This window comes from Camarhynchus parvulus, chromosome 22 (assembly GCF_901933205.1).
Source record: "Camarhynchus parvulus chromosome 22, STF_HiC, whole genome shotgun sequence".
NCBI lineage: Eukaryota > Metazoa > Chordata > Aves > Passeriformes > Thraupidae > Camarhynchus > Camarhynchus parvulus.
In genome coordinates this window covers 4,604,961-4,631,462 of record NC_044592.1, presented here as the reverse complement: position 1 = coordinate 4,631,462, position 26,502 = coordinate 4,604,961, and the positions used below count along the sequence as shown (strand labels likewise).

Genomic DNA, 26,502 nt, shown 5'->3' with positions numbered 1-26,502 from the left:
CACCCCCCCCGCGCCGGTGCCAGGCCCCGCCCCCCCGCGCGCGCCGGGCACACACCCTCGCCTTTGGGCCAATGGGGGCGCGGCGGCGCGGCCACGTCACGGGCGCGGGGGAAGCTCCTCAATGAGCGCAATTGGCGCGGGGAGCGCGCGGCGCTGCCGGGGCCGCTCCGCTCCGACCGCTCCGAGCCGTGCCGAGCCGTGCCGAGCCGTGCCGAGCCGCTCCCGCCATGATCGCATCGCACCTCCTCGCTTACTTCTTCACCGAGCTCAACCATGACCAGGCGCAGAAGGTGAGGGGGGTCCCGCGGGGAGCGGGAAAAGTGGAGAGGAAAGAGGTGAAAAGGGGAAAGTGAAGAGGAAAAGGGAAAAAAAAAGGGGGGGGAAGAAGAGAAAAATGGGGGGGAGGAAAAAGGAAGAAAAAGAAAGCAGGGGTAAAAGTAAAAACAAAAAAAAAGGAGGGAAAAGGAGACGGGGAGAGTGAAGAGGGAGAAAGAAGAGAGAAAAAAAGGGAAGGAAAGTGAAAAGGGGAATAAGTGGGGAAGGAAGAAGGATGAGGAAAAAAAAAGTTGAAAAAAAAAAGTAAAAGGAAGGAGAAAAAAAGAAAAAAGCAGAAAAGGGATAAAGGAGAGGAAAGGAGTAAAAGAGCAAAAAGAAAGGGGAAAGTGGGAAAAAAAGGAGAAGGGGAAATAGGAAAAAAAATTAAAAAAACCTAAAAAAGTAGAACAAACCCGAAAAAACTTTCTAAAAGGGAAGAGGAGGCGAGATAAGCGGGGAGCGGAGGGGAAGCGGGGCCGGGCGGGCGGAGGCCCCGGCGCTGCCCGGCCGCGGCCGCGTGCGGTACGTGCCGCGGGACCCCGCGTGGCCGGGCGGCCACGGGGAGGAGGAGGAGGAGGAGGAGGAGGAAGGGGGGATCTCCGCGCCTGTGTCCGCCCGCCGCAGCCGGGACCCCGCGGCCGCCCCGCGCTCCACGTGCCGCCGTTCCCGCCGGCGCCGAGCATCCATCCCCGGCAGCGGCTGCTCCGCTCCGCGCCGGGCCGGGCCACCCAACGGGGCACCGAGCCGGGCCACCGGGCCGGGGCACCCAACGGGGCACCGAGCCCCGCGGGCAGCGCGGGCAGCCCGGGCCACCAGCCACTTGTCCCTCGGGTCCCCTTCCCCACGCGGTGTCCCCAAGGCGCACGTGTGCCCCCGTCCCCGCGCTGACAGGGGGGAAAACGCATTCCCGTGTGCCGTTCCTTTAGTTTTGGGCTCCTGGATCCTGGGTTTGGGGTCCGGATCTCCCGAGCCTGTTCCCAGCGTGGCAGCCCCTTGGGATGTTGGTCACCCCCTGCCCCGGAGCTCAGGAAAAGCTCGGGTGTTCCTGCTCTCCATGGCCCCGGCCTTTGTCTGGCCAGGACAGCGCTTAGGCTGGGCTTAATAAATTATTCCCGGAGGAAAAATGCTGGGTGGGAGGCTGGGGCTGCTCCTGCAGTGCTCTGCTGGCGTCTGGGAGCTGTCTGTGATTCCAGCTCCGGGATTTGCTGGTCCCGGTGTGAGGCGGTCGGGATTTGCAAAAATCGCCGTAAAAAAACCCGAGGGAAATGCTTGGAGAGACCCGGGAATAAAAATACCCGAGGGAAATGCTTGGAGAGATCCGGGAATAAAAATACCCGAGTGAAATGCTTGGAGAGATCCGGGATAGCGCTGGGGATGCTCGCGGGGAAGTGAAACTTGCCACGTTGGCCTTTCAGCGGGGTGAGATAGGAAGGAAACCGAGGCAGAACATTTGAAAAGGAAAAGAAAAAAGCCGAAAAGAAAAAAAAAAAACAAACCAAACCAAAAAAAAAAAAAACCACCCAGGAACTAAAAAAAAAAAAAAAAAAACAACAACAACAAAAAAACCCAAAAAGCCAAAAACAAAAAATAAAAACAAACAAACAAAAAACCAAAAGAAGCGAAAACTAAAAAAAAAAAAAACCAAAAAACACCAACACCAAAAAACCAAACCAAAAAAAAAACCCCAACCTAAACAAAGTGCAGGAAAAGTTCCCAAGGCAAAGCGATCCGCAAGGAAATACGGGCTCGGCTCCTCGCCGCTGGCCCCGGGGTTGTGCAACAGCCACATCCAGGGTAGGGACGGGGCTGTGTTGTGTAACCCCGGCAGAAATAGGCCAGCGGCACAGCTCACGCCTTCCTTATCGGGGATGGCTGCGAGTGATGCAGGGCCCGCGCTGGGATGGGGAATTCTCCTTCCCCATCCCCTGTGAGGAGCCCCAGGAACCGGCTCCGTGCCCCTCGCGCCTCCCAAACCCCGATTAAAAACGGCTGTTGGGATGTGAGGGAGGGAAAAGAAAAATATCCGTGCGCTGGGGATGCTGTGGGACCCGGCGCTGCCCTCCTGGCCGCCTCCACAACTGGATTTTCTGGGATATTTTTAAACAAATTCCCGTGAATCCTCCCGTGAGGCGAAGCTGGGGGAGAAGCCAGCTGTCTGCCCTGGCTGCTTCCACCGGGGCTGGGAAAATCATTCCTGCTGTGTAGAGCTCCCCAGGCAAAGGGAGAAGGCAGGGAGTCCCCAGCACAGGGGGGGAAATTCTTGGAAAGCTGCGGTTTGTTTGCTTGGGTCTTCTTATCAACCCCTGTGTTTGGGAGAAAAGATTGTAGGTGGTGGCCTGGGGTGTGCTTTCCCTTTGGGTCAGGGAGAAAAGGAGCTCAGTTTGGGTAAAAAAGTGCCTTTTCCAATAGCTGTGGTTTGTGTCCACCTCAAGGCCTTGAAAATAGCCTCAAAAATGGGATTTTTCTGTCCATTCTTGCCACGGAGCAGCTTTACCTGCTCTGCCACCCGTCTGGGGGCATATTCCCTCCCTCCCCAGCTCCTGCCCTTCTCCTGCCTGCAAAGTGGGTTGTCCAGACTTATCTAACCCCCAAGGGATTGTGCAAACTTTAATTAACCTCCGCAGCGTCCTTTGAGATCCCGGCTTGAAAGTTTGCTGCCGCTGCCCTGGGATGTGCCAGCTCACCCTGGCCTTCCTCATCCTCATCCTCGTCACCGGGAGGGGGGCTGAGCCTCTCCTCTCCCCCATCCCTCCTTCCAAAGGAGAAAAAATGGGCATGGAATTGACTGTCCTGCATTTGGAAGGCAGGGGCAGGTTTTTAGTTAGTTTTTTAGGGTTTTATTTAGTTTTTTAGGTGTTTTTTTAGTTTTTTAGGGTTTTTTTTTTTTTTTAGTTTTTTAGGGCGGTTTTTAGGTTTTTTTTTTTTTTTAGTTTTTTTTTTTTTTAAATTTATTTTTCCTTTGCCCAGGGATTAGTTTTACCCAGCTGATTCCTCCCTGCTGGCTGCCTCCGTGGGTGTGGGAGGGGCACCTTTGGCAAATTCCTGGAAAACCCAACTGAACATCTTCCCCCGAGGCTGCCCAGGCCGCTGGCAGGAGCCCAGGTCGGGGGCAGGACAGCTCGTCCCACCCTGGGGAAGCCACCCTGGGTCTCCTTCCCCGCCAGAGCTACCCAGCCTCAGTTTCCCCTGCACAGGGGGTGCTCCCTCCATCCCAGGGGGGTCCTGGGGGCAGAGAGGCATCCCAAGGACCTTGTGGGTTTAACGAGGAGCATGAGGGGCAGGGACAGCAGCAGCTGGATGTCTCCAGCTGCAGAACTGGGGGGCAGAGCCTTTTCTGGCTGAACTGGGTTTTACTGGGGTAGTTGGATGTCTCCAGCTGCAGAACTGGAGAGCAGAGCATTCTCCTGGCTGAACTGGGTTTTACTGGGGCAGTTCCAGCTGCAGAACAGAGGGCAGAGTGTTTTCAGGCTGAACTGGGTTTTACGGGGGCAGTTGGATGTTTTACTGGGCAGTTGGATGTTTTACTGGGGTAGTTCGATGTTTTCAGCTGCAGAAGAGAGGGCAGAGCATTTTCCCAGCTGAACTGGGTTTTACTGGGGCAGTTGGATGTTTTACTGGGGTAGTTCCAGCTGCAGAACAGAGGGCAGAGCGTTTTCAGGCTGAACTGGGGTTTACTGGGGCAGTTGGATGTCTCCAGCTGCAGAAATATGGGGCAGAGCTCTTTGTGGCTGAACTGGGTTTTACTGGGGCTCTGGGGCAGCGGGGTCACCCGAGGATGGGCTGCTGGATGCTCCCTGGTGTCACTTCCTCACATCAGCACCCGGCTCCTCCTCCGGCGTGGATCCAGCTGCTGGCCCGGGGCTGAGGATGAGGAGGAACCGGCTGAGCAGGAAACATCTGACTCACAGTGAGGATGACTCCGGGCGTGTGTCATCCCAGGAGGGAGGGAGGGAGGGAGGAGGGCACACACGTGGGCTTGGAGCTTGGAAGGACAAGGACGTGGGTGCCAGCAGGGTGGGGGCAGCCCAGCATCACCCCTGTGTCACCCGGGCAAGGGGACGAGCCGGTTCCCTGCCCTGAGTCACCCGGGGTGGGAAACGGGGACAGGCACGGGCAGCACCGCAGGGACCGGGCGTGTGGAGCAGGGGATAAACCCTCCAGGCCCTCCCCCTGCTCCCCTGCCCGGCTTTCCCCAAATCCATCACATCCCACCCGGGATTTGGGTGGGTGGTGCTGGCGCAGCATCCTCCTCCCAGGGAGGCAGCGTCCCCTCAGACTTCAGGGGTTCTTACAGAACAGCACGCTCCAAGTTAAAAACCTGGCGTGGGGAGGGAGGTAATTTAAAGAAAATATAATTCCCAGCACGAATTTCCCTGGAGAGAGGGGTGAGAGCACGTGCTGTGGGTTTTGGGGTGTTGCAGCCTTCCCCACATTTGAACGCTGCTCCCTCATCCTGCAGTCAACGAATGTTTGGCTTTGTTTCCAAAAAGGCGAAGAATCTGTCCCAGGAAGCAGCCCCCCTCTGCCAGTGCTCAGCTTTTGCTCCAAAATCTGCAGGAATCAGTTGCATTCAGCTGAAACTGCAGCAGGAGATGCTGAGGGATGGGGAGCACGTGCTCCTGCCCTGCTTCCTGGCAGCCACGTGGCTCTGGGACAGGGTTCAGATCAGAATGAAAACAAAAGGCACACAGCTTCCTCTTCCCAGAACCGGGGTCATTAGTGGGAAAGATGCTTTGGGACCCACAGGAACAAAGCTCCCTTCCCTTTCCCCTTCCCCTTCCTGCTGCGGTGCCAGCAGGGCTGTCCCCCTCAGCAGCCCAGCCCCGCGTGCCCAGGAGGTGAGGCTGGGAATAAAAAGCTGTTTTTTGGGGTGCTTTAAGCTGGGCTTGGCTCAGCAGGGTTTGGGCAGGCTGAGGTTTCCCAGCGGTGGCTGGGACAGGCGACCCTGGGCTCTGCTCCAGCATCCGGCGTGGCAATGAGCTGAACCTTGGAGACAGCCTCGAGCCAGGGGATGGGCATTTGCTGGGGTTTGGTTCAAAAACGTGGCATTGAGCTCATTACACCCACAGCTGCTCCGTGATCCGCAGCGTTAACGCGGTTAACTGGGCTGGGGCATGCCTTTCCTTTCCTTTCCTTTCCTTTCCTTTCCTTTCCTTTCCTTTCCTTTCCTTTCCTTTCCTTTCCTTTCCTTTCCTTTCCTTTCCTTTTCCTTTCCTTTCCTTTCCTTTCCTTTCCTTTCCTTTTCCTTTTCCTTTCCTTTCCTTTCCTTTCCTTTTTCCTTTCCTTTCCCTTTCCTTTCCTTTCCTTTCCTTTCCTTTCCTTTCCTTTCCTTTCCTTTCCTTTCCTCCTCCCTCCCCCTTCAGTTTGTTTGGGTTTCCTCGAGGAAACGCCGCTGTTTAGGCTGGAAGCTTTCCAGGAACTCAATTGCCCCCTTCAGGATCCCAACCTAGTGGCTTTGTTTGTTGGGAATTGCAACCTGACCTAAACTATTCCCTGCTCTTCAGAAGTCTAAAGCAGCTGGGAAGGTGTTTTGTGCCGAGAGATGCTCAGGCTCTGGCACTGCAGGCTGAATTCCTCATTTTAGCCCATCTCTGTAACAATTTGAGGGGTGCTTGGGGTGACCAACCATGCCACAGGGAGTTTTGGGGAGTTTTGGGAAGGCCAGTGGCTCTCCCTCGGTGGGGCCAGGGTGGATTCAGTGGGGAAGGAGCCCTGCTGTACGCCCTGACCTGCTTTAGCTGCCAAGTGGGGTGAGATCCACCTTGGGAGAAGATGATCCAGGTTTTAAGGGCTTTGGAGATTAGGGGGAGGTCACCCTGCTGCTCAGGCTGGGGTTATTCTGGTGTGGAGGACATGGGGGACGTGCTGGGCAGGGCCTGGGGGAAGGGGCTGAAACGCAGGGGGGTTCCCTGTGCTGGGGTTTTTGGGTAGGGGTCTTCACTGCTCTTCAAGCCAGCTTCTCTGGGATGAGCACTGTGTGCTCTGGGCTGATAACCAGGCTGATAACCCTGGGGATAACCCTGGGCACAGCCCAAGGGCAGGTTTCCCACCCTGGGGCTGGCGTGGGGCAGAGCTCCAACCCCAGAGCCACCTCCTGACCAGTAACTGGAGCTCACTGGTGCCACTGAGCAGGGCCTCGGCGCATGGGGGGGAATTTCCAGCAGGTGAGAGCAAACAGGAGGGCAGGGAGGAGAGTGTTTGACTTCCTGCTGGATAAGGAGAGGCTGGTACACACCTGGTGCCAGGAAATCTCCAGGTTTCCCTCTCCTTGGCCTTTCCCTCGTGTTCAGCCCCTGGTTTTGGGAAGGAGCTGGGAGCACCAGGAGAAGGGGCAGGAGGTTTTGCTGCTCCTCAGGGGATGCAGCATCACTCCTGGAGTGTGCTGGGCTGGGCTTTCCTCCCTCACTTCACTGTGGGGATCTCAGCTCCCAAATTTCCAGCAGAACTCAGGGTGGGGGAACAAGGGATGTGCTGGAGCACCCTGAGCCTGAGGCACAGGCAGCCAGAACAGCAGCAGGGCTGTTGTGTCCAGCCCAGGGTGGGATGGCACGTCCCTGAGCGAGGTCACCCTGGCCCTGGTGCAATTATTTGCCCACAAAATGCCCATTTCCTGCGGCTCAGCCCCATAAAGCGCGGCCCGGGCCCGGTTCCGGTGAGCCGGCCTTACGTGCCTGCTCACAGGTGAGCACACGGGGTGGAGCTTTCCTGCTGGACTTCTCAGGGCTTGCAGCTGCCCTTTAATTAGTGCTGAGTGGAGCTAATTGGAGCAGGGCAGGGTTTGGGAGCGGGCAGTGTCCGCCTGCCCTGCTCCCTGCTCCGGCCAGGCTGCCCGGTGCTGCTGGTGCCTGGGGAGGAGCCGTTCCCCGCCTGCCCCAGGCAGGACAGGAGGCTCTGATGCCGTTTTTGGGAGCGTTCTGCACACCATCGGCTCGAGGGTGCAGCGATTTCCAGGAACAGGGAGGTGGGGTGGGTTCCTTCCCTCTCCGGCCACGCGCTTGTGTCGTGCCAGCCTGGCTGGGTCGCTGCAGCTGCCCCTGTCACTGCAGCGCGGTTTGCTCTGGGCTCCGGGGTGATCTCAGCGGGGCAGAAATGACAGGGCCCTGCATTCCTGGGCAGGACAGGCCCTGGGGGTCAAGGGCAAGGTGTGCTGGTGCCGAGCGCTGGGAAGGGCTGTGCACCTGCAGAACCTCCTGAGTCACCCCTGAGCTGGGGTTCCTGTTTGGGTGCCCCTGTCTGGGTGTCTGCAGGTGCCTGAGCGGGCGGCAGCAGCCTGTGGGTCAGCACTCCCAGCTGGCACGGCCTGGCCAGGGGTGAGGGCGGCCTTGGGAAGGGGCAGGAGCAGGGCTGGGGGACGCCTGCCGTGAGCAATCCCAGCCAAGCTGCTGTGCCCTGCACTTTGGGATGGCTCAGAGCCTGCTCCAGCTCCTTGTGTGCGCTCAGGAGGGGCTGGGCACTGTCCTGAGCTGTCCTGAGCTGCCCTGTGCCCCTGTCCTGTGCCTGACCCCATGTCCTTGTGTCCCCTGCAGGTGGACAAGTACCTGTACCACATGCGGCTCTCGGACGAGACCCTGCTGGAGGTGTCCCAGCGCTTTGAGAAGGAGATGGAGAAGGGGCTGGGGGCAGACACCAACCCCACGGCCTCCGTGAAGATGCTGCCCACCTTCGTGAGGTCCACCCCGGACGGGACAGGTACGGTGAGGCCGGAGGGAGGGCTGGGGACACCGCGGCGGGGGTGGCACTGCCACCAGAGCCACCTGCCCTGCTGGGGTGAGCGTGGGGACAGGCCTGGCTCCCTGCTCCGTGCTGGGGCTGGAGGGGATCCCAGTTCCTGCTGGCAGCAGGGAGGGAGAGGGAGGGAAGCCGCCCTCGCGTGCCCTTGCTGGCAGGACAGACACAGTCACGGGTCCGGCTCATCAGATTCCATGGGCAGCAGTGCCAGCGCTGTCTGAGTGCCACAGGGCCCTGGGCACTGCGGGGCCCTCACAGTGTGGCCTTTCTGCCTCTCCCCGAGCTGCCCAGGCCGCGCTGCAGCCAGGCACATCCTCCTCTGCTCCCTCCTGTGATGGGGTTCACAGGGCTCTGAGGGTGAGGGAAGAGAATGTTGACTCCATGTCTCAGAAGGCTTGATTTCTTATTTTAATATACGATGATTATTAATATCCTATAATAATTTTATAATATTATAATATTATAACATTTATAATATTTTATAAATGTCATTATAAATAATTATAAATTATAAAATCATAAACAATTTTATAATTTTATAATATTATAATATTATTGATAATTATCGAACAATAATATTTTATAATAATGCATTACTTCAATATATCGTTATTATATATGATATAATATAATATGATATAATATAATATAATATAATATAATATAATATAATATAATATAATATAATATAATATGATATAATATAATATAATATAATATAATATGATATAATATGATATAATATGATATGATATAATATAATATAATATAATATAATATAATATAATATAATATAATATAATATAATATAATATAATATAATATAATATAATATAATATAATATAATATAATATAATATAATATAATATAATATTTGTTATTTTCATATATAATTAATATATAGTATATATTAAAACGATACTAAAAGAATAGAAGAAAGGAGTTCATCAGCAGGCTAGCTAAGAATAGAAAAAGAATGGTAACAAAAGCTTGTGACTGACTGAGACAGTCTGAGACAGCTGGGCTGTGATTGGCCATTAATCAGAAACAACCACATGAGACCAATCACAGATGCACCTGTTGCATTCCACAGCAGCAGATAACCATTGGTTACATTTTGTTCCTGAGGCCTCTCAGCTTCTCAGGAGAAAAAACCCTAAGGAAAGGATTTTTCAGAAAATATCATGGCTACACCCTCGGGCACCCAGCTGTGCCAGGCCCGGGCTGCCCTTTCCATGAAGGAATTTCCCCAGCAATTTAAATGTTGTATAAACTTCAAACTTCCAGTGTGAAACCATTGCCCTGTCTCTCACTCCAGCCCTGCTAAAAGTGTCTCCATTCCCCCTGAGCCCCTCTAATCCTCAGAGCACCCCCTGATCCTGGCCCCCCAGCTGCACCCACACCCGAAAGCTGGGCCTGGCTGCCTGCCCTGGCACTGAGATTCCCATCTAGTTAAATGTTGGAGGATATTTTTAATTACAGGCACGGCCAGGAGCCGCCCCTGGGCACGGGAACTGGCGCAGCCGAAGGTGCTGGGTGCAGGTGGAGCGTGTGTCAGCACTTGAGCAGCCTGACCCGCCTCTGGGAGAGGGAGCAATGCCTCCCCGTGCCCTTCCAGGGCAGATCCTTGGCTCCCTGCCCTGTTTCCAGCCTCTCCAGTGCCCCAGCTGGCATTTCTCACCCGGGGCAGGGGGGGAGAGAGGAGCAGCAGCACGGAAAATGTCACATGAGAGGGATGCTGGGGCAGTCAGGGCCCTGCAGCTGCCCAGGGGCTGGAAAATGAGGGAGTTCAGAGCAAATCCCAGGGAAATGAGAGCTGGGACTCCCTGTCCAGCTGGAGGTGCACCCAGCCTCGGAGTGGCATCTCTTGGGTTTTGGGGAGGGGGAAAATCAGGGCTGGGGGCTTGGTGCCAGATCCCTGGGGAGGATCTCAGTGCCCAGGGCCACGTCCTTCCTCCTTCCCTCCTTTTAAAGCTCCTGGGCAAAGTCTGACCTGGGCTGGGCCCCTGTGCCAGGTGTCAGGAGCTGCTCCCAGTCCAAGGCTGGGTTATTGCTCTGCTCCAGCCCTGCTCTGAGCTGGGGCTGGTGCCACAGGGCCCCAGCATCCACCTGTGGGACATCCCTGCCCTGCATCCACCTGTGGGATGTCCCTGCCCTCCCTGCCCCGTGTCCCTGGGCGGGATTAGACCCCGTTTAATGCCCAGCTCCAGGGGATGAGAGGGGCTTATGGAAACGCAAGGTCACACCTGCACGTTAAGCCAAAGCCCAGCCCTGGCTCTCAGGGGCTTTGCCATTGCACTGTGGGGTGATAAGAGGGGGGAATTCTGCTTTGAAAGCAGAAGCTCTTCTCAAATCAACTTTCCCTGCTTTGCTTGGCTCTGGCACCCCCTGGAACAGCTCCACAGGGAGACAGATCCCAGATGAGCTTCTCCTTGGAGCCCAGTGACTCCCGAGGGCTTTCCCTGCTCAGTGCCACCAGCACCCTCCTCCTGCTGCACTCCTGGTGCTCCCAGGCTCTTCTGGGTGCCCAGGTTCCTCCTCCACAATGGTGGTGATTTAAGGACCTTGTGGTGCACCCTGTGCTGAGCCCCAGGAGCTGAGAGCCCCAGGCTGGAGCTTCCAGGGGGATGCTGCAGGATTTGTGGGCTGCCCAAAGGGTGGCTCTTGGCAGCACCTTTCCCTTGCCTGGGGGGCTCAGCTCTTTCCCTGCTCCTGTGGCACAGAGCCTTGGAAGGCTTGGAAAGAAATTCTGTTTTCATGCCCAGGGAACACAGGGGGTTACCACATCCCAGCAAGGCTTCCCAAGGAAGTTGTGTCTGCCTGGAAGTGCTCAAGGCCAGGCTGGATGGGCCACAGGTCCAGTGGAGGGGCAGGGGAGAGGAGCTGAGGGCTCCTTAGGGTCCCTTCCCATTCCCTGGTACCGTGAATTCTCTGGAGCTGCAGTGGGAAGTGCCAGGGGCTGCAGCTCCCTGGCCAGGTCTGGGCCTCCCAGCTTTTCCTCTTCCTCTCGTTTGTCACCAATCCCCTTTGCCAGAGGGTTCCCAGGCAGTGCAATTGGGCTGGAAGCCTTGAGGGGGGCTCCCTGAGGTGCTGGGACAGGGTCCCCCACTCCAGGAGCACACCAGGCTCTCCAGGCACTCAGCTCTCACCCTTTGCCGAGAGCAAACAGCCCCTGGGCCCAGGGCTCTGTGTTTGCCCTGCCTGTTTGGCTTGTGGGCTCAGCACCAGGGCTGATACCTTATCACAGACCTGGGAGCCCAAAGTGGGGGCAGTGCCCACACCTGGCACCCACCACGCGCTCCAGGCATGGCTGGGAATGTTCCACCTTCCCTGCCCTGTTCCTGCTGCAAAGCTGATCCACCCAGGAATTCACAGGAATTTCCCCCAAACTGCTCTTTTTTGGGGATCCTCCCGGGTTAGCCCCAAGCAGCTGAGACCCTGTGCCCCTCTTGGCTCCTCTTATCCCTGGTGGGTTTATCTCCCCCTGAGGTGTTCTCTGTGCCCTGCAGGTATTGATCAATCACCTGAGGTGTTCTCTGTGCCCTGCAGGTATTGATCAGTCACCTGGGGTGTTCTCTGTGCCCTGCAGGTATTGATCAATCACCTGAGGTGTTCTCTGTGCCCTGCAGGTATTGATCAATCACCTGGGGTGTTCTCTGTGCCCTGCAGGTATTGATCAATCACCTGAGGTGTTCTCTGTGCCCTGCAGGTATTGATCAATCACCTGGGGTGTTCTCTGTGCCCTGCAGGTATGACACAGGTTTTCTGTCCCTGAGTATGATCAATCACCTGGTTTTTCTGTGCCCTGCAGGTATTGATCAATCACCTGGGGTGTTCTCTGTACCCTACAGGTATTGATCAATCACCTGGGGTGCTCTCTGTGCCCTGCAGGTATTGATCAGCCACTGGGGATGCCCATCCTGGGGCTGTTTCCAGCTGGAATCACTGGGGATGCCCATCCTGGGGCTGTTTCCAGCTGGGGATGCCCATCCTGGGGCCGTTTCCAGCTGGAATCACTGGGGATGCCCATCCTGGGGCTGTTTCCAGCTGGGGATGCCCATCCTGGGGCCGTTTCCAGCTGGAATCACTGGGGATGCCCATCCTGGGGCTGTTTCCAGCTGGGGATGCCCAGCCCGGGGCCGTTTCCAGCCGCAGCCCTGCAGGTGCTGCTGCTCTGTGCATACCAATGGCACCGATGGCCCGCGGGTTTTGTTCCCTTTTGTGCCTCACAAAGCGGCCCCGGCAGCCAGCGCAGCACATTCGGGGCTCTGAGTGCTGAGAGAGGCTTTCCCCTGCCCCCAAACAGCCAGCTGGGCGCTTTTCCCTGCCCCAAACAGCCCGGGGACAGCCCTGGGGCTGCCCTTGGAGGAGCCTTCTTGGAGCCCTGCGTACTGGGAATTTCAGATTTTCTGTGCTGGCAGGCTCTGGCCCCCTGCACTGACCTGAGGCCGTGGAGAAAACTTCCAAAACTGAGTGATAGCGCTGGGATCGTGGGTGTGGAGTTTGGATAGAAATTTGTGATATCACGGGGTAGAAAACTTTAAGGTTTTGGAATATAGGAAAATCTATAAAGCAAGATGGAGGTTTTAGGGCAGAGGCTGGTCCTTCTTTTTCACCTTCCTTCCTTCTTCCTCCCCTTCTTCCTCCCCTTCTTCTTCCCCTTCCTTTTCCCCTTCTTCTTCCCCTTCTCCTATTTCTCCTTCTCCTTCCTCTCCTTCTCCACGGCTTTGGGTGGTTTTGTGTAATTGTTTAAAAAGTCCCCATTGCGGCCATGGGTGGTTGGTTATTGGGTTAAAAGTAAAGATAATTTCAGCGTCATTTCTTAATTGGACAGTTTATCCTTAAAAGGCCTTGGAGAGAGAGCGGCGGGGCTCCGGTTTTAGTTTGTTGGAGTGAAGTGCTGCAGAGCTCAGGGTTTGTGAGAGTATAACAGAGATAAGAGCCAATAAACATCTGAGTCCCAGCAAGAAGTTCTGTCTTGCACGTTTAATCCTAGCCCTGGCAAAAAGAAAAGAAGCAGAGATTCCACAGCAGCTGTGCCTGGAGAAGGCAGCAGTGAGGCCCCGGAGCTCTTTGGGATGTTCTCCCTCCCTGGTTTCCTGCAGCCACGTTCCAGGAGCGTGTGGCATTCCTGGGGCAGGGAGGGAGCCTGGGCTGGGCTGAGGGGTTTTAGCACAGCAAAAACCAGGCTGAGGAGTTCCCACAGCTGCCATCAGGGTTTAACCCCTTGGATGGAGGTTCAGGAGCCTCCAGGAGCATCAGGAGGGTCAGGAATGGCTCTGCTGCCTCCTTCCTGATGGAGCCTGAGGCTGCAGCTCATCTTCCCTCAGATCCCTGCTGGTCTGGGCTTTTCTGGGTGGGATTCATGCCCCAAAGCAACAGTGATGGTCAAAATATTGATCCTCTGTGGGGGCAGAGGAGGGGCAGGGAATGCAGCAACTGCTCCAATAAAATACCGAAAAAATAGAATAATGGCCAAAATGATGGAATATAATACAAAATCTGGCATTTTCCGGTTCCTGGGAGGGGGTGGTGACCTCGGGGCTCTGTGCACGGGGGAATGAACGCGCTGTCCTTGTCCTGACCCACAGAGGACGGCGATTTCCTGGCCCTGGACCTGGGGGGCACCAACTTCCGAGTGCTGCGGGTGAAGGTGTCGGACAACGGGCTGCGCAAGGTGGAGATGGAGAACCAGATCTACGCCATCCCCGAGGAGCTGATGAGGGGCAGCGGGGTGCAGGTGGGCTCCTGGGGCGCTGCTGGCCCCGGGGATGCTGCTGGCAATCCCTGGCAGCCAGCGCTGGCCACGGGGGACGTGGCATCCCCTCACACTGGGGCCTTTTGTCACTCTTTACCTTTTTTCCAGCTTTTCGACCACATTGCTGAGTGTTTGGCCAACTTCCTGGACAAGCTGCAAATCAAAGACAAGAAGCTCCCCCTGGGCTTCACCTTCTCCTTCCCGTGCCACCAGACCAAGCTGGACGAGGTGGGTCCCTGTCCCCCAGGAAGGGCAGGGGCTGGGGGTGATGCTGGCTCTCCCTATCCCCCCAGGAAGGGCTGGGGGTGATGCTGGGCTCTCCCTGTCCCCCCAGGAAGGGCTGGGGGTGATGCTGGCTCTCCCTGTCCCCCAGGAAGGACAGGGGGTGATGCTGGCTCTCCCTGTCCCCCCAGGAAGGGCTGGGGGTGATGCTGGCTCTCCCTGTCCCCCCAGGAAGGGCTGGGGGTGATGCTGGCTCTCCCTGTCCCCCCAGGAAGGACAGGGGGTGATGCTGGCTCTCCCTGTCCCCCCAGGAAGACAGGGGGTGGCTCCATGGAGCTCGGCAGCCCCAGCATGTCCTCCCATCCTCTCTGTGCTCCATGGAGGATCAATGCTCTCCTCCTGCAGACCCGGGGCTGGGGAAATGCAGAAATGCAGGAGGAAGGGTCCGTGCCCCCTGACCTCACCGGGGTCACATCATCAGTGCCTCAGTTTCCCCAGCTCTAAGGCAGGGCGGTGTCTGCCTCCCTAAGGGGCTGTGGCCATAGGGCTGGAGATTTCAAATCTTTGAAATTGACTTGGAATTGGATGGAGGTTTCAAATCTTTGGAATTGAGTTCTTTTCCTCCCCCCAGGGCTCAGCTCAGCCCCTGGCCAGCTGCCTCTGGCCACAGGGGACTGAGAGCCCCCCGCCCCACAGGGCTGGGTCAAGGAGCATTCCAAAGGCACCATGAGCCTCTCACCCCACAGGGCTGGGTCAAGGAGCATTCCATAGGCACAGCCGGCCATCCACCCCTCAGGGATGGGTCAAGGAGCATTCCTTGGGCTCGTGAACAAGTTTTGCTGCAGGGCTCAATCAAAGCTGGTCATGGGAAGCACGTTCCTGCTGCCGGGGCAGCAACGAGCAGCTCACGTGTTGCTTGGTGGCCATAAACTTTATCTGGCACGGAAGCTGCGGCTGATAGCGCAGCTGGTGAGCTGATAACGGGGGGCTCCCCCCCGTGCCAGGAGCCAGGGGTCACCTCCAGGCTTCCTCTCGCTGTTCCCCTGCAGAGCATCCTCGTGACGTGGACCAAGGGGTTCAAGTGCAGCAGCGTGGAGGGCAGGGACGTGGTGTCCCTGCTGCGCAAGTCCATCAAGAAAAGAGGGGTAAGAGCCTGGGCTGGGGGCACGCGGCTCCTGGCCAGGACACCTGGGCTCCGGGGAGGGGTTGTGGTCAGTTTTGTCTCTGTTGGGTCAGCCTCTCTCCTTTCCACCCTGTCAGGACTTTGACATCGACATCGTGGCCGTGGTGAACGACACCGTGGGCACCATGATGACCTGTGGCTACGATGACCACAACTGTGAAGTTGGCCTCATTGTTGGTGAGCTGCAGCCAGGGGAAAGATGTGCTGGGGGTGATTCCTGGGCTCCAGCAGAGCCAGAGGGAGATCCTGCTTCTTGCAGACCTGGGGGTCTCTGGGGGAAAAGAAAGAGGGGGATACCAGTGCTGGAAAACCAGCATTGTCCAGAGTTTGTTTGCTTAGTTCTTGGCTTTCTTTGGTGTGTTGGGCTGTGGCCAAAGGGAAATTGGGAATAGTGGGAATGGGGGATAATGGGAATGGGGGATGATGTGATAAGGGATAATGGGAATGGGGGATAATGGGAGTGGGGAATAATGGAAATGAGGAATAATGTGAATAAGGGATAATGGGAATGGGGAACAATGGGGATGAGGAAAGGCAGTGTCCCCGCTCACCCTGTGCCCATGCTTGGCCCAGGAACTGGAACCAACGCCTGCTACATGGAGGAGATGAGGCACATCGACCTGGTGGAGGGGGACGAGGGCAGGATGTGCATCAACATGGAGTGGGGAGCCTTTGGTGACGACGGGGTGCTCAACGACATCCGCACCGAGTTCGACCGCGAGATCGACATGGGCTCGCTCAACCCTGGCAAACAATTGTGAGCGGATTCTTGGCTCGGGCTCGTGGTTTGCTCAGCATTGTCCATCCTCCCACAGTTACTGGGACTGGGGAGGTCAGCCTGGCTAACTGGGTCAGCGTGTCCTCTGTCACTGGTGCAGAGAGGGGCTGTGTCCCAAAGCAGAGCTCTGTCCCAAACCAGGGCTCTGTCCCAAACCAGGGCTCTGTCCCAAACCAGGGCTATCTGCCCCACCTGCTGCCCTCGTGACCCCCTCATGTGAATGATTCCTGTTCCCTTCCTGGCCAGCAAAGTCCCCCACCAGCCCAGGCAGACGGCCTCACCCAACGTCCACATCCCAATCCTACAGATCTCCCATTCCCCACAGGGCTGCTGTGGCCTGGGGGTCCCTGCAAACTGACCGAGCCCCTGCAGGTGGCCACGAGGTCTCTTTGCAGGATGATGGTCGTGTCCACATGGCCTCATATGCTCAGTGATGGGATAAAGTGCTCTGGGAAGAGATTACCCAGATTCTGTTTGGGATGGGAGGCTGCCAAGGGGTTTTCAGGTCAGCCTGTGGCCACCTCATGGCACACACAGCCAAACGCACAGATCGTTTAGCCTGGACAAAAGGAGGCCTGGGAGGAGATAATGGAGAGAGAGGAGAGGTTACGGTTGGATATTTGGGAATATTTCTGCTCTGAAAGGGCATCAGGTGTGGCACAGGCTGCCCAGGGCAGTGGTGGTGTCACCATCTCAGAGGGATTTAACAGCTTTGGATTTGGCACTTGGGGTTAGTGGTGGCCTTGGCAGAGCTGGGGAATGGCTGGCCTTGATCACCTTGGGGGGCTTTTCCAGCCCAAACCATTCCCTGATTGCACCCCATGCCTCCCCACGGGCAGGTTTGAGAAGATGATCAGCGGGATGTACATGGGGGAGCTGGTCAGGCTCATCCTGGTGAAGATGGCCAAGGACGGGCTGCTCTTTGGGGGAAGGCTCACGCCAGATCTGCTCACCACGGGCCACTTTGAGACCAGATTCGTGTCAGCCATCGAGAAGTAAGTAGGATCCAGGGTTTTCCTGTGTCCCAGCCCGTGGATGGAGCAGCACCGAGCCAGCCTCGGCCACCACCCGCATGCTGTGTTCCCCCCTTTTGGCACGAACCCCCTTTTGTCGTTCCAGGGAGAAGGAGGGGCTGCAGAAAGCGCACGAGATCCTGAGCAAGCTGGGGCTGGAGCCGTCGCACGAGGACTGCATGGCCACGCTGCGCATCTGCCAGATCGTGTCCACGCCTCGGCGCTCCGTCACGCTGGCCGCCGGGCCACGCTCGCGCCACAAGGGCGCGGCAAGCTGCGCCCCACCGTGGCGTGGAGGCCCGTGTACAAGAAACACCCCCAGTGAGTGTGGGATGGGGACAGGGACAGGGATGGTGCTGGGGACAGGGACAAGCTGCGCTCCACCGTGGGCGTGGATGGCTCCGTGTACAAGAAACACCCCCAGTGAGTGTGGGGTGGGGACAGGGACAGTGACAGCAGGGTCTGGGGACAGGGACAGGGATCTGGGAACAGGGACATGGATCTGGGGGTGCTGGGGACAGGGACAGAGAGGGATGTGCTGCTGCCAGCAGTGCGCACAGCTCGGCACAAGAGAAGCGCCTCCAAATATCCCCTCAGGCCCCTCGTTTGGATCCCAGGGTGTCCCAGAGGTCACACTCGGGTCCCCTCTCCTCCTCCTCCCCAGCTTTGCCCGCCGCCTCCACAAGACCGTGCGGAAGCTGCTGCCCGACTGCGAGATCCGCTTCATCCGCTCCGAGGACGGCAGCGGCAAAGGCGCGGCCATGGTGACGGCCGTGGCCTACAGGCTGGCCGCACAGCACCAGGCCCGCCAGAAGATCCTGGAGCCCCTCAGGCTGAGCCACGAGCAGCTGCTGGAGGTGAAGGAGAGGATGAGGATAGAGATGGAGAAAGGGCTGGGCAAGGAGACGCACGCGGAGGCGACGGTGAAGATGCTGCCCACCTACGTGTGCTCCACTCCCGATGGAACAGGTGAGGTGTCCCGTGTAAAACCCCTGTGTGTGAGCCCTGCCTGTCCTGCGTCCTTGGGAGGGGCTGGATCCTTTGCTGTGGCCGGTTCCTCTGTGGTGGGAGTGGCACAAACCTCCAGTTTGGTACTGGGCAGAGCACTGAGCCTCTGGGACGTTCTGCACCTGATTTTACACAAAGCCTGGCCACAAATCCTGCCACGGGATTCCCTCCACCCTCATCCTGGGTTGTGCTCTGGGCTCTTCCTGTGGCTTGGGCGAGTGCCTGACCTTGGCTTGAAGCTGGTGCAGGTCCTGAGGGCCAGGAGCTGGACTTCAGTGATCCCTGTGGGTCCCTTCCAACTCGGGTTTACAAACCTCTCCATCCTCCTGCAGCCCCTGTTCCCTCCTATCCCCAGCCACGTCTCCATTTCCGTCCCTCTCCCTGGAGGAGGGCAGGTCCCTGTCTGCTCCGGGCCCCACCCTGCATGCCCCGTGCTGGGATCTCTCCTGAAGATCCTCTCTGCCTTGCAGAAAAGGGAGATTTCCTGGCCCTGGACCTGGGAGGAACCAATTTCCGCGTGCTGCTGGTGCGCGTCAGGAACGGGATGCGGCGCGGGGTGGAGATGCACAACAAGATCTACTCCATCCCTGTGGACATCATGCAGGGCACGGGAGAGGAGGTCAGCGTGGGCAAGCAGGGAGGGGAAGGGGCCTCTTCCCTGGGCTGGCTGCAGCAGGGCTGACCCCGGAGCTGCTTTTGCCTTTCCAGGGAGCTGAACCAGCCGTGGGGAGGGCTGGGGCTCTCCTGGCCTTAGGGCAGCCAGCTGTGCCCAAGGCTCCGGAGCTTGGGGAGCTGGGGTCTGGTTTTTAGGTTGGAAATGGTGTTATTCCCAGACATGAGCGAGCCTCCCTGAATCCCACACACTCCACAAGGGCAGATAAGCATCATCCCCATTTCCCAGATAGGGAAACCACAACTCAAGCAGTGAGACATGTTTGGAAAGAGTTTTGCAAAGGCCTCCAGGCAGTGCTTGGGGACTGGGAGTATCCCCAGCGGACTGGGCTGGGGGGGGATCCCTTGCAGAGGGACTGGGCTCCTGTGTCACCTCCCTGCTGGCCCCCAGCCCTCCAGGGACCTGTGGGTGGAGATAATGCAGGGGTTTGGCCACGCTGTGGGTGGGAAGAGGGTGAGCTGAGCCTTTTGGGGTTGCTCGCCTCCCGCAGCGCAGCTGAGCCGCGTCCTGCTCCGTTCAAAGTCCTGGGAGCGATTTGAACACTCCAGCAGGCCTGGGAATGGGTCAGAACCCCCAGAAATTTGGCTTCCAGCTGGGCTCTGGCTGTGGTGGTAACTGTTCCCTTTGGCTTTGCTCGTCCAGCTCTTTGACCACATTGTCCACTGCATCTCTGACTTCCTGGAGTACATGGGCATGAAGGGCGTGTCGCTCCCGCTGGGGTTCACCTTCTCCTTCCCTTGCCAGCAGAACAACCTGGACGAGGTAAGCCCAGCCCTCCTGGCAGCACCCCTGGCTGTGCCTGGCTCCTCAGGGGGACTCACTGCGGCTTTTCCCACAACAGGGAATTCTCCTGAAGTGGACAAAAGGTTTCAAGGCCACGGGCTGCGAGGGAGAGGACGTGGTGGGGCTGCTGAAGGAGGCCATTCACAGGAGAGAGGTGAGCAGCCACAGGGCTGGGAGAAGCCAGAGGCTGCTCCCACATCCTGGCTCTCTTCAGCATCATTAATTGGCCTGTAAAACAAATTACTGGGCTGAGCTCAGTGTAATGAGTGTCAGAATTTTCACAGCCGCCCTTACTCATCACTTGAGGTTGGATTTTCAGACCCTGGAGCTACGGGCTGGCTCCTGGCCAGGGCTGGAGCAGACTTGTCTGGCCCTGAGCTCAGGAGACAGCGGCTCGTTTCCTCAGCACAGACCACCCCGAGCTCTGAGCTCTACCTGCAGGCAGCTGGGGCTGGGGGAAGTTCTTGGGTGTCTCTGTGTCTGTGGAGCTGGATGGTCATGGAGGACAAGGGGGAACAGCTTTAAACTAAAAGAGGAGAGATTTAGGTTGGATGTTAGGAAGAAATTCCTCCCTGTGAGGGCACTGAGGCCCTGGCAGAGGTGCTCAGAGCAGCTGTGGCTGCCCTGGATCCCTGGAGTGTCCCAGGCCAGGCTGGATGGGACTTGGAGCAGCCTGGGACAGTGGAAGGGGTCCCTGCCCATGGCAGGGGGAGAGTGGGATGGGCTTTAAAGACCCTTCCAGAGCATTCCATGATTCTGTGACTCTGTGACTGCCACACTCACCAGACAGCCAGGTCCTTTCCCAGCCGTGGGAGCAGACCCAGCAGGAATTCCAAACCCTCCAGGAATAACTCCTGCAATCCATCCCTCTGCAGGAATTCGACCTGGACGTGGTGGCAGTGGTCAATGACACCGTGGGCACCATGATGACCTGTGGCTACGAGGATCCCTACTGTGAAGTTGGGCTGATTGTCGGTGAGAGCTGAACGCTCCTTGTGCAGCTCCTGCTCCGTGCTGCCCCCCTGTCCTGCCCTGCCCTGGGGGGCACGGGGGGTGCCCAGGTGTCCCCCTGATCCTGCTGCTCTCCACAGGCACGGGCAGCAACGCCTGCTACATGGAGGAGATGAGGAACGTGGAGCTGGTGGAAGGGGACGAGGGCAGGATGTGTGTCAACATGGAGTGGGGGGCCTTTGGGGACAGCGGCTGCCTCGATGACATCCGGACAGAGTTCGACATGGCCGTGGATGAGCTGTCCCTCAACCCTGGCAAGCAGAGGTGGGTGGTGGCTTTGGGGGGCTGGAAGGGGCCCCCATGGGGCTGAGGGTGCGGAGCAGTTCTGCCCCAGCCCCTTGGTGGCTCCAGGGGATGATGGGCAGGACACCGAGGTGTCCCTTGTCCCCTGCCCGGGTGGGGGCCGTGCTGCTGAGGGGATTGTACAGAGGGCACCTGGCAGCCAGCCCCGGTGTCCCTTCCTGTGCTCATGTCCAGCCTCGTCCTCTCCTGCCCAGGTATGAGAAGATGATCAGTGGGATGTACCTGGGGGAAATTGTCCGCAACATCCTGATGGACTTCACCAAGAAAGGGCTGCTCTTCCGGGGACGCATCTCGGAGAGGCTGAAGACCAGAGGCATCTTCGAGACCAAGTTCCTGTCCCAGATAGAGAGGTGAGCTCCAGCAGGGGGTGAGCACCAGCTCCAGAGCCGGGATGGAATGTGGGGGATGTGCCCCCAGGGCTGGTGGGAGAAGCTCCACGCGCTTGGTGTGGAGCCAGGGCGATGCAGGATGGTGCCCCACGGATAAATCGGCAGAGCCCACGTGGTTGGTTGTGTGCAGAGACAAGGAGAGGCTGCCTGGGGCTGGCAGCACAGATGGCTCTTTATCCTCTGCCCTGGGCAGGGTTGCAGGGGTGGCACACTCTGCTGGCTTTGTCCTGGAACAGCCTCCCCGGTCAGGATGTGACACCACAGGTCTGGCCATGTCCAAGTCTGGCCACGTCCAGGTCTGAAAGCTGAGATTGAGGGGGGCTCTAGGGCCACCCCAGGCTCTGCCACAAGCCCGAGTGCCCGGGCTGGGCAGGGCGAGGATGAGGAAGGGGAGGCTGCACATCCCAGCCGCTCCCTCCTGACGCTGCCGCGCCGTGTCCCCGCAGCGACTGCCTGGCCCTGCTGCAGGTGCGCTCCATCCTGCAGCACCTGGGCCTGGAGTCCACCTGCGACGACAGCATCATCGTCAAGGAGGTGTGCACGGTGGTGGCGAGGCGCGCGGCCCAGCTCTGCGGCGCCGGCATGGCCGCCGTGGTGGACAAGATCCGCGAGAACCGCGGCCTGGACTTCCTCAAGGTCACCGTGGGCGTGGACGGGACGCTCTACAAGCTGCACCCTCAGTGAGTGCCTCTGGCTGTGCTCCTTGGGCAGGTGGGGGGAAGTTTGGGGGGTAATGGGGGAGGATTGGAGGTGTTTTGGGGGCTTGAGGGCTGCCAGGAGCTCGCTGACCCAAACTTGAGGCCCAGCAGGAGTCAGCTGCTGGGCACTGGAGCTCAGGGACCAAGGCACTGGGCTGAGCTTAAATAGGGCTCAGGAGCCCATGGGCAAAGGGAGGCACTGAAGACTCCCCCCAGGTGGGGCTGGTCAGGGCTGCTGAGGCTCACTAGTGCTCCCAGGGCTTGGTGAGCCTTGAGATGGGGCTGGGTTTAGTCCCGAGTGAAGGCACAGCATGGTTGTGTTGTAACCATGGGCTTGGGCTGAAGTGTGGAGACTTGGGCTTTCTAAGCTTCATCCCTGACCATCCATCCATCCATCCATGGTGCATCCATCGTCCGTCCATCCATCCATCCATCCATCCCTCCGTCCATCCATCCATCCATCCATCCACCCATCCATCCATCCATCCATCCATCCCCCTGGGGTCAGCGTTGCTCCTTGAGGCTCTGTGAAGGCAGATGAGGGGTTGGGACTGACACCTTCACCCCGTGGCCGCTCAATTCAGAACCTCTCCCTCTCCTTGCCCCGCAGCTTCTCCACGGTCCTGCAGGAGACAGTGAAGGAGCTGTCCCCCAAGTGTGAAGTGACCTTCCTGCAGTCGGAGGACGGCAGCGGCAAAGGCGCCGCGCTGATCACGGCCGTGGCCTGCCGCATCCGCGAGGCCGGCCAGCGGTAGAGGGAAGCAGGTTTGCCCCAGAGCTTGGTTTGAGCAGAACAGGACGTTTCCTCACCCAACCCCTCCCTCCTCCCTCTGCACACACTCACACACCCCCTCCCCTCCAAGCAGACTCGTAGCTTTACTCGTTCTCCGGGGCACCACGGCGGGACTGGAGACGCCGTGGGCTCTGCCAAGTGTTGTCGTAGGAGTTTCCTTGCATGCCATAAAACCAGCTGTCGAGTAAAGCTCACCGTGACTTTTGGCTTCTCCCTGCATTTCCAGGTGGAGCTGGAGCTGTCCCACCTCCGTCACACCCCAGCTCTCCTCCCACCACTGGCCCTCCCCTAGCAGCAGTAGGGATAACACTCGGATAATTCAGACACTGCATTGTCACTTTAACAGAACCTATTTATGTGTGTCGGAGCCGTAGCTGTCCGTGCTGTAGAAGCAAACCTCTAAGATTGGGCTAAAGACCTCCACTAGTCTTTTACCCTGATCAAGGCTGTATTATTTCCATGAAAGTCATGGTAACTCTTAAAGCACAGGGTGCAGAGTTCCACAGGCGTGGCTGTGGCTGCACTGGAGGTACCACGTACCTCCCTTGGTGAGCGATCCCAGAGAAGCTGCTGGGACCAGGCTGCTGGGCTCCTCAGCCTTGGTGAGCGATCCCAGAGAAGCTGCAGGGCCCCTCAGCCCTGGTGAGTGACCCCAGAGAAGCTGCAGGGCCCCTCAGCCAGCCCCAGCAGAGCACGTGCCTGGAAATAATTGGGGACTCAGGGTCTGATCCCATTTCCTGACCTCTCCCCCACACCCTGAGCAGTGTGTAGGAACGTGGCGTGTGTAGGGTCGTGTTTCCTTCCCTGGTGCACGCGTGGGCTCCAGGAGCCACGGGTCAGTGTCTCCCCTGCCAAGCCCCAAGCCCGTGGCCGTGTCTGCCCTTGGCGTGGAGAGTCTGGTTTGCTTTGTCTGTGAAATAGTTCTGCGGCTGCAGCCTTTAGGTGGCACCTGATTTATACACTGTATATTTATGTTTTAAGAGATCTGATGTCTTTTTATGTACATAGTCTTGGGGGGGTTGTATCAGTTTTAATGTCACCTTTTCATGTTGTCAAAGAAGAGTACAGAGTAATTATTTTCTTCTTTTTTTTTTTTTCTTCTGTCGTGTAATTTTTTTTTTTAATTTAAAATTTTCTTGGGGTAGACTGGAGAAAGAGACCCAAATACCTGAGGAACTGTTGTACAAGAGGTTTGGGCATTCTGACTTTATCACCAGGACAAAAGGGAAGGCGGAAAGCCAGGGCGTGCAGGAGCGGCGGGGCCCTGCGGTGATGCTGTGGGCTTCAGGCTGGGTTTAACCTTAGGAGAGGTTTTGCTTTGTCCCCTGCCCTCCCCAGCTGTGCTCCAGGTCACATCCCTGGGGGGTGACATAACCCAGGGCCCTGCAGGTCCCCCTGTGCCCGCAGCATCACCCGTGTGCCATGGCCCAGTGCAGGGATCCGTTTTTGCCAACAGAAAACTCTGGATGAACTAAAAGCTGCAGGTCTCTGCCTCAGGGAGAGGAGGCAGACAGAGGGTGGGGGGGTTTTCTGTAAATATTTAGAAGAAGTTAATGAAATTTCAGTGATGTACAAAAAAAATTATAACTAATAAACCCCACAAACAGCCCTTCAGATTGGAGGATAGAGTTTTGTCTATTTTTATGTATATTTTTATACTGCTTGGGGTAACCTCATTACCAAAAGTCTCTCTTCTGTGTTGGGGGTCAAGTTCAGTAGCACAATTTTAAAGGAAAATTACTCTTTTGGGCATTTTAAATGCTTATTTTTTTATAAGCCTCAAGACAATTATAACAAATAAAACCTGTGTATAGAAATGATGTAAGAAACCAAGTTTAGTGGAAGTTTTAGAAGCTGTCAAATAAATCTTTGAAGGATGATACAGAAATCCTCTAATCTGGTACCAAGCAGTTTTGTGTGATTTTTTTTTCCTCAGAAAACCAGCATTTTGCCTACTGAAAAATCAAAACAGAAATCTTTTTAGCTGCTGCACTGTGCAGAGTTGCATTAGTGCCTGTTGTTACTCTTAGCCAGCTGTGCCCCTGCTGAAATCCATAGTGCTTTCATCTGTTAGTGAGTGAAATTGTATAGTTTTGGGGGCAGAATGGGAAGGATGGGGATCTGAGCAGCCCTGCTTTTGAGCAGGGAAAGGACAGGGTGAGAGGGACCTGGGGAGCTGAGGTGCCTGGCCTGGGGCAGGGTCCCCACAGCCCCCTCACCTGCCTGGGGTGAAGGAGGGGCTGCAGCTCACAGGGGTGAGCAGGATCACCCTTGTGGATGGTGGTGGAGGATTTTTGGCTGGGCTTGGTCAGAGGGACCCCCCTGGCTCTCCAAGGCTCCCCTAATGCTGGGAAGCTTTTGCTAAGACTCAGAATCAAGCAGGGTCTGGAATGTTCCCGGTTGAGAGTGTTGCAGGAGAGCTGTGGGTGCAGGCCCAGCCTCCCTGGGGCTGCAGGGGGGTTTGGGGAGCCCCTGGAGGCGTTTGGGATCCCCAGGGGCACCAACCCTGCAGGTGTTGGATGTCCAGCCCAGAACCTCACGCCAAAAGCGTCGCCATGGGATGTTCTGTGAATGTGTTTAAAATGAAGAAGGGAAGATTAAATCCTAATTACTGATATGAAGGGAAGATCAAACGATTATCTGTGGGGACAGACGGACAGACTGCTCAGCCTGATTTGTCTTCCCTGCAGCAACAAGTGCTGCTTTGTGGGTTTAGGATGGTTTTGTTTTGCTTGGTTGTTCCCATCTGGATGCATTTTCTTTGCTTTCCCGGGGTGCTGGAATGTTCTCTGGCCACGCAGGCAGCAGGAGCAGAGTCTCTGCCCTTCCCTCCCCGGCAACTCTCCCCTCCTTGGTACTTTGGACAGGATTTTATTGGGCTTTTAAAATGTATGTACATCTATACAAACACAATCAGCAAATTACTGAGACTCGCAAGCAGAATGTGCCTGTTCCCTTCCTGGAGCCCAGGGCTGGGAGGGAGCAGCTCAGTGGCCCGAGGGTATGAGAGGGGCGCAGATCTCTGGCCTGGCAGCAGCTCAGGTGCAGTTTGACCCCAGATAACTCGGTGCCTCCTCTCCTCCCTTATCAGGCAATCCAAACCCATCTGGCTGTCACAGAGATAAGGGGGTGAAAGGTCCAAGTGCACAGAGGGGAGAGGCGCAGAACGGTGCCAAGTGCACCGTGCAGGGGCTGGGAGGTTCAAGATAACCACAAAATAACCTGGAATTCGGGGAGCCCTCACCCCAGTCCCCTCCAGACACGGAAAATGCCTGCTTTGGGCAGATCAGTCGCTTGCTCTGGCACAAAAATGGGCACGGAAGGCAAAAAGAGGCAATTCCTGTTCTCAAGGTAAATTGGAGAGAGGAAAATTCTTTCTCTTGTGACATCCCTGACCAGCCTGAAAGCCTTCTGGCCTGAAGCAAAGAAAATGCACCTGGATGTGGGCCTGGCTCCGTGCGGGCAGGGGAGTCCTAAAGCCAAAGACTGTGTGGCTGCTGGCAGAAACGAGTGCTGTAGATTCACCTGATGTTGTTCTCTCGTGTTTACAATATTTATTTTAGCAATTGACTGCAATGATATTATATATAGGCTTCCTTATTTTTGTACTTTTCATACCTGAGTGTGGTGTTGTACTGCTCAGCTCCCCTCGGCCACCACTGCTGCTCCTCAGTGACAATAAACCAGAGAAAAACAACCACCACCCAGTGCTGGGCTCAGTGTCGTGTGTGTGGGCCCCTGAGCTCCCCTGTGCCCCCCAGCCCACCCCAAATCCCTGCTGCTGGCCCTGCGAGGGGCTGTCCCCTGGCACTGGCAGTGCCCCACGGCCAGGGGGGCACAGGGACA

General features: G+C 57.0%; 1 protein-coding gene across 3 annotated transcripts; it reads left to right on the top strand.

Moving 5' to 3' along the window:
• The first annotated feature begins 101 nt into the window (after positions 1 to 101).
• LOC115912528 (hexokinase-2) lies at positions 102 to 26,352 on the top strand. 3 transcript variants are annotated; one of them, XM_030964115.1, is made up of 19 exons: positions 102 to 290; positions 7,842 to 8,004; positions 13,636 to 13,784; positions 13,911 to 14,030; positions 15,074 to 15,169; positions 15,285 to 15,384; positions 15,781 to 15,964; positions 16,825 to 16,980; positions 17,105 to 17,247; positions 17,325 to 17,421; positions 17,663 to 17,967; positions 18,477 to 18,625; positions 19,322 to 19,441; positions 19,521 to 19,616; positions 20,338 to 20,437; positions 20,554 to 20,737; positions 20,971 to 21,126; positions 21,612 to 21,845; positions 22,474 to 26,352. In XM_030964115.1, the coding sequence occupies exons 1-19, from the start codon at positions 228 to 230 to the stop codon at positions 22,616 to 22,618; spliced, it is 2,760 nt and encodes a 919-aa protein (XP_030819975.1). In that variant the 5' UTR covers positions 102 to 227; the 3' UTR covers positions 22,619 to 26,352. The 3 variants fall into 3 exon arrangements, with proteins under 3 accessions (XP_030819975.1, XP_030819976.1, XP_030819973.1); XM_030964116.1 differs by having other exon boundaries at positions 17,105 to 17,323; positions 17,365 to 17,421; XM_030964113.1 differs by lacking the exons at positions 102 to 290; positions 7,842 to 8,004; positions 13,636 to 13,784; ... (5 more) ...; positions 17,105 to 17,247; positions 17,325 to 17,421 and adding an exon at positions 17,310 to 17,319.
• The last annotated feature ends 150 nt before the right edge of the window (positions 26,353 to 26,502 follow it).

Bases quoted from the DNA above. Each gene is read 5' to 3' on its own strand.
- LOC115912528 (XM_030964116.1), top strand. From the start codon at position 228: ATGATCGCATCGCACCTCCTCGCTTACTTCTTCACCGAGCTCAACCAT. The intron at 18,626-19,321 runs GTCAGCGTGGGC...TTGCTCGTCCAG, and splicing joins TGCAGGGCACGGGAGAGGAG to CTCTTTGACCACATTGTCCA. The intron at 20,438-20,553 runs GTGAGAGCTGAA...TGCTCTCCACAG, and splicing joins TGAAGTTGGGCTGATTGTCG to GCACGGGCAGCAACGCCTGC.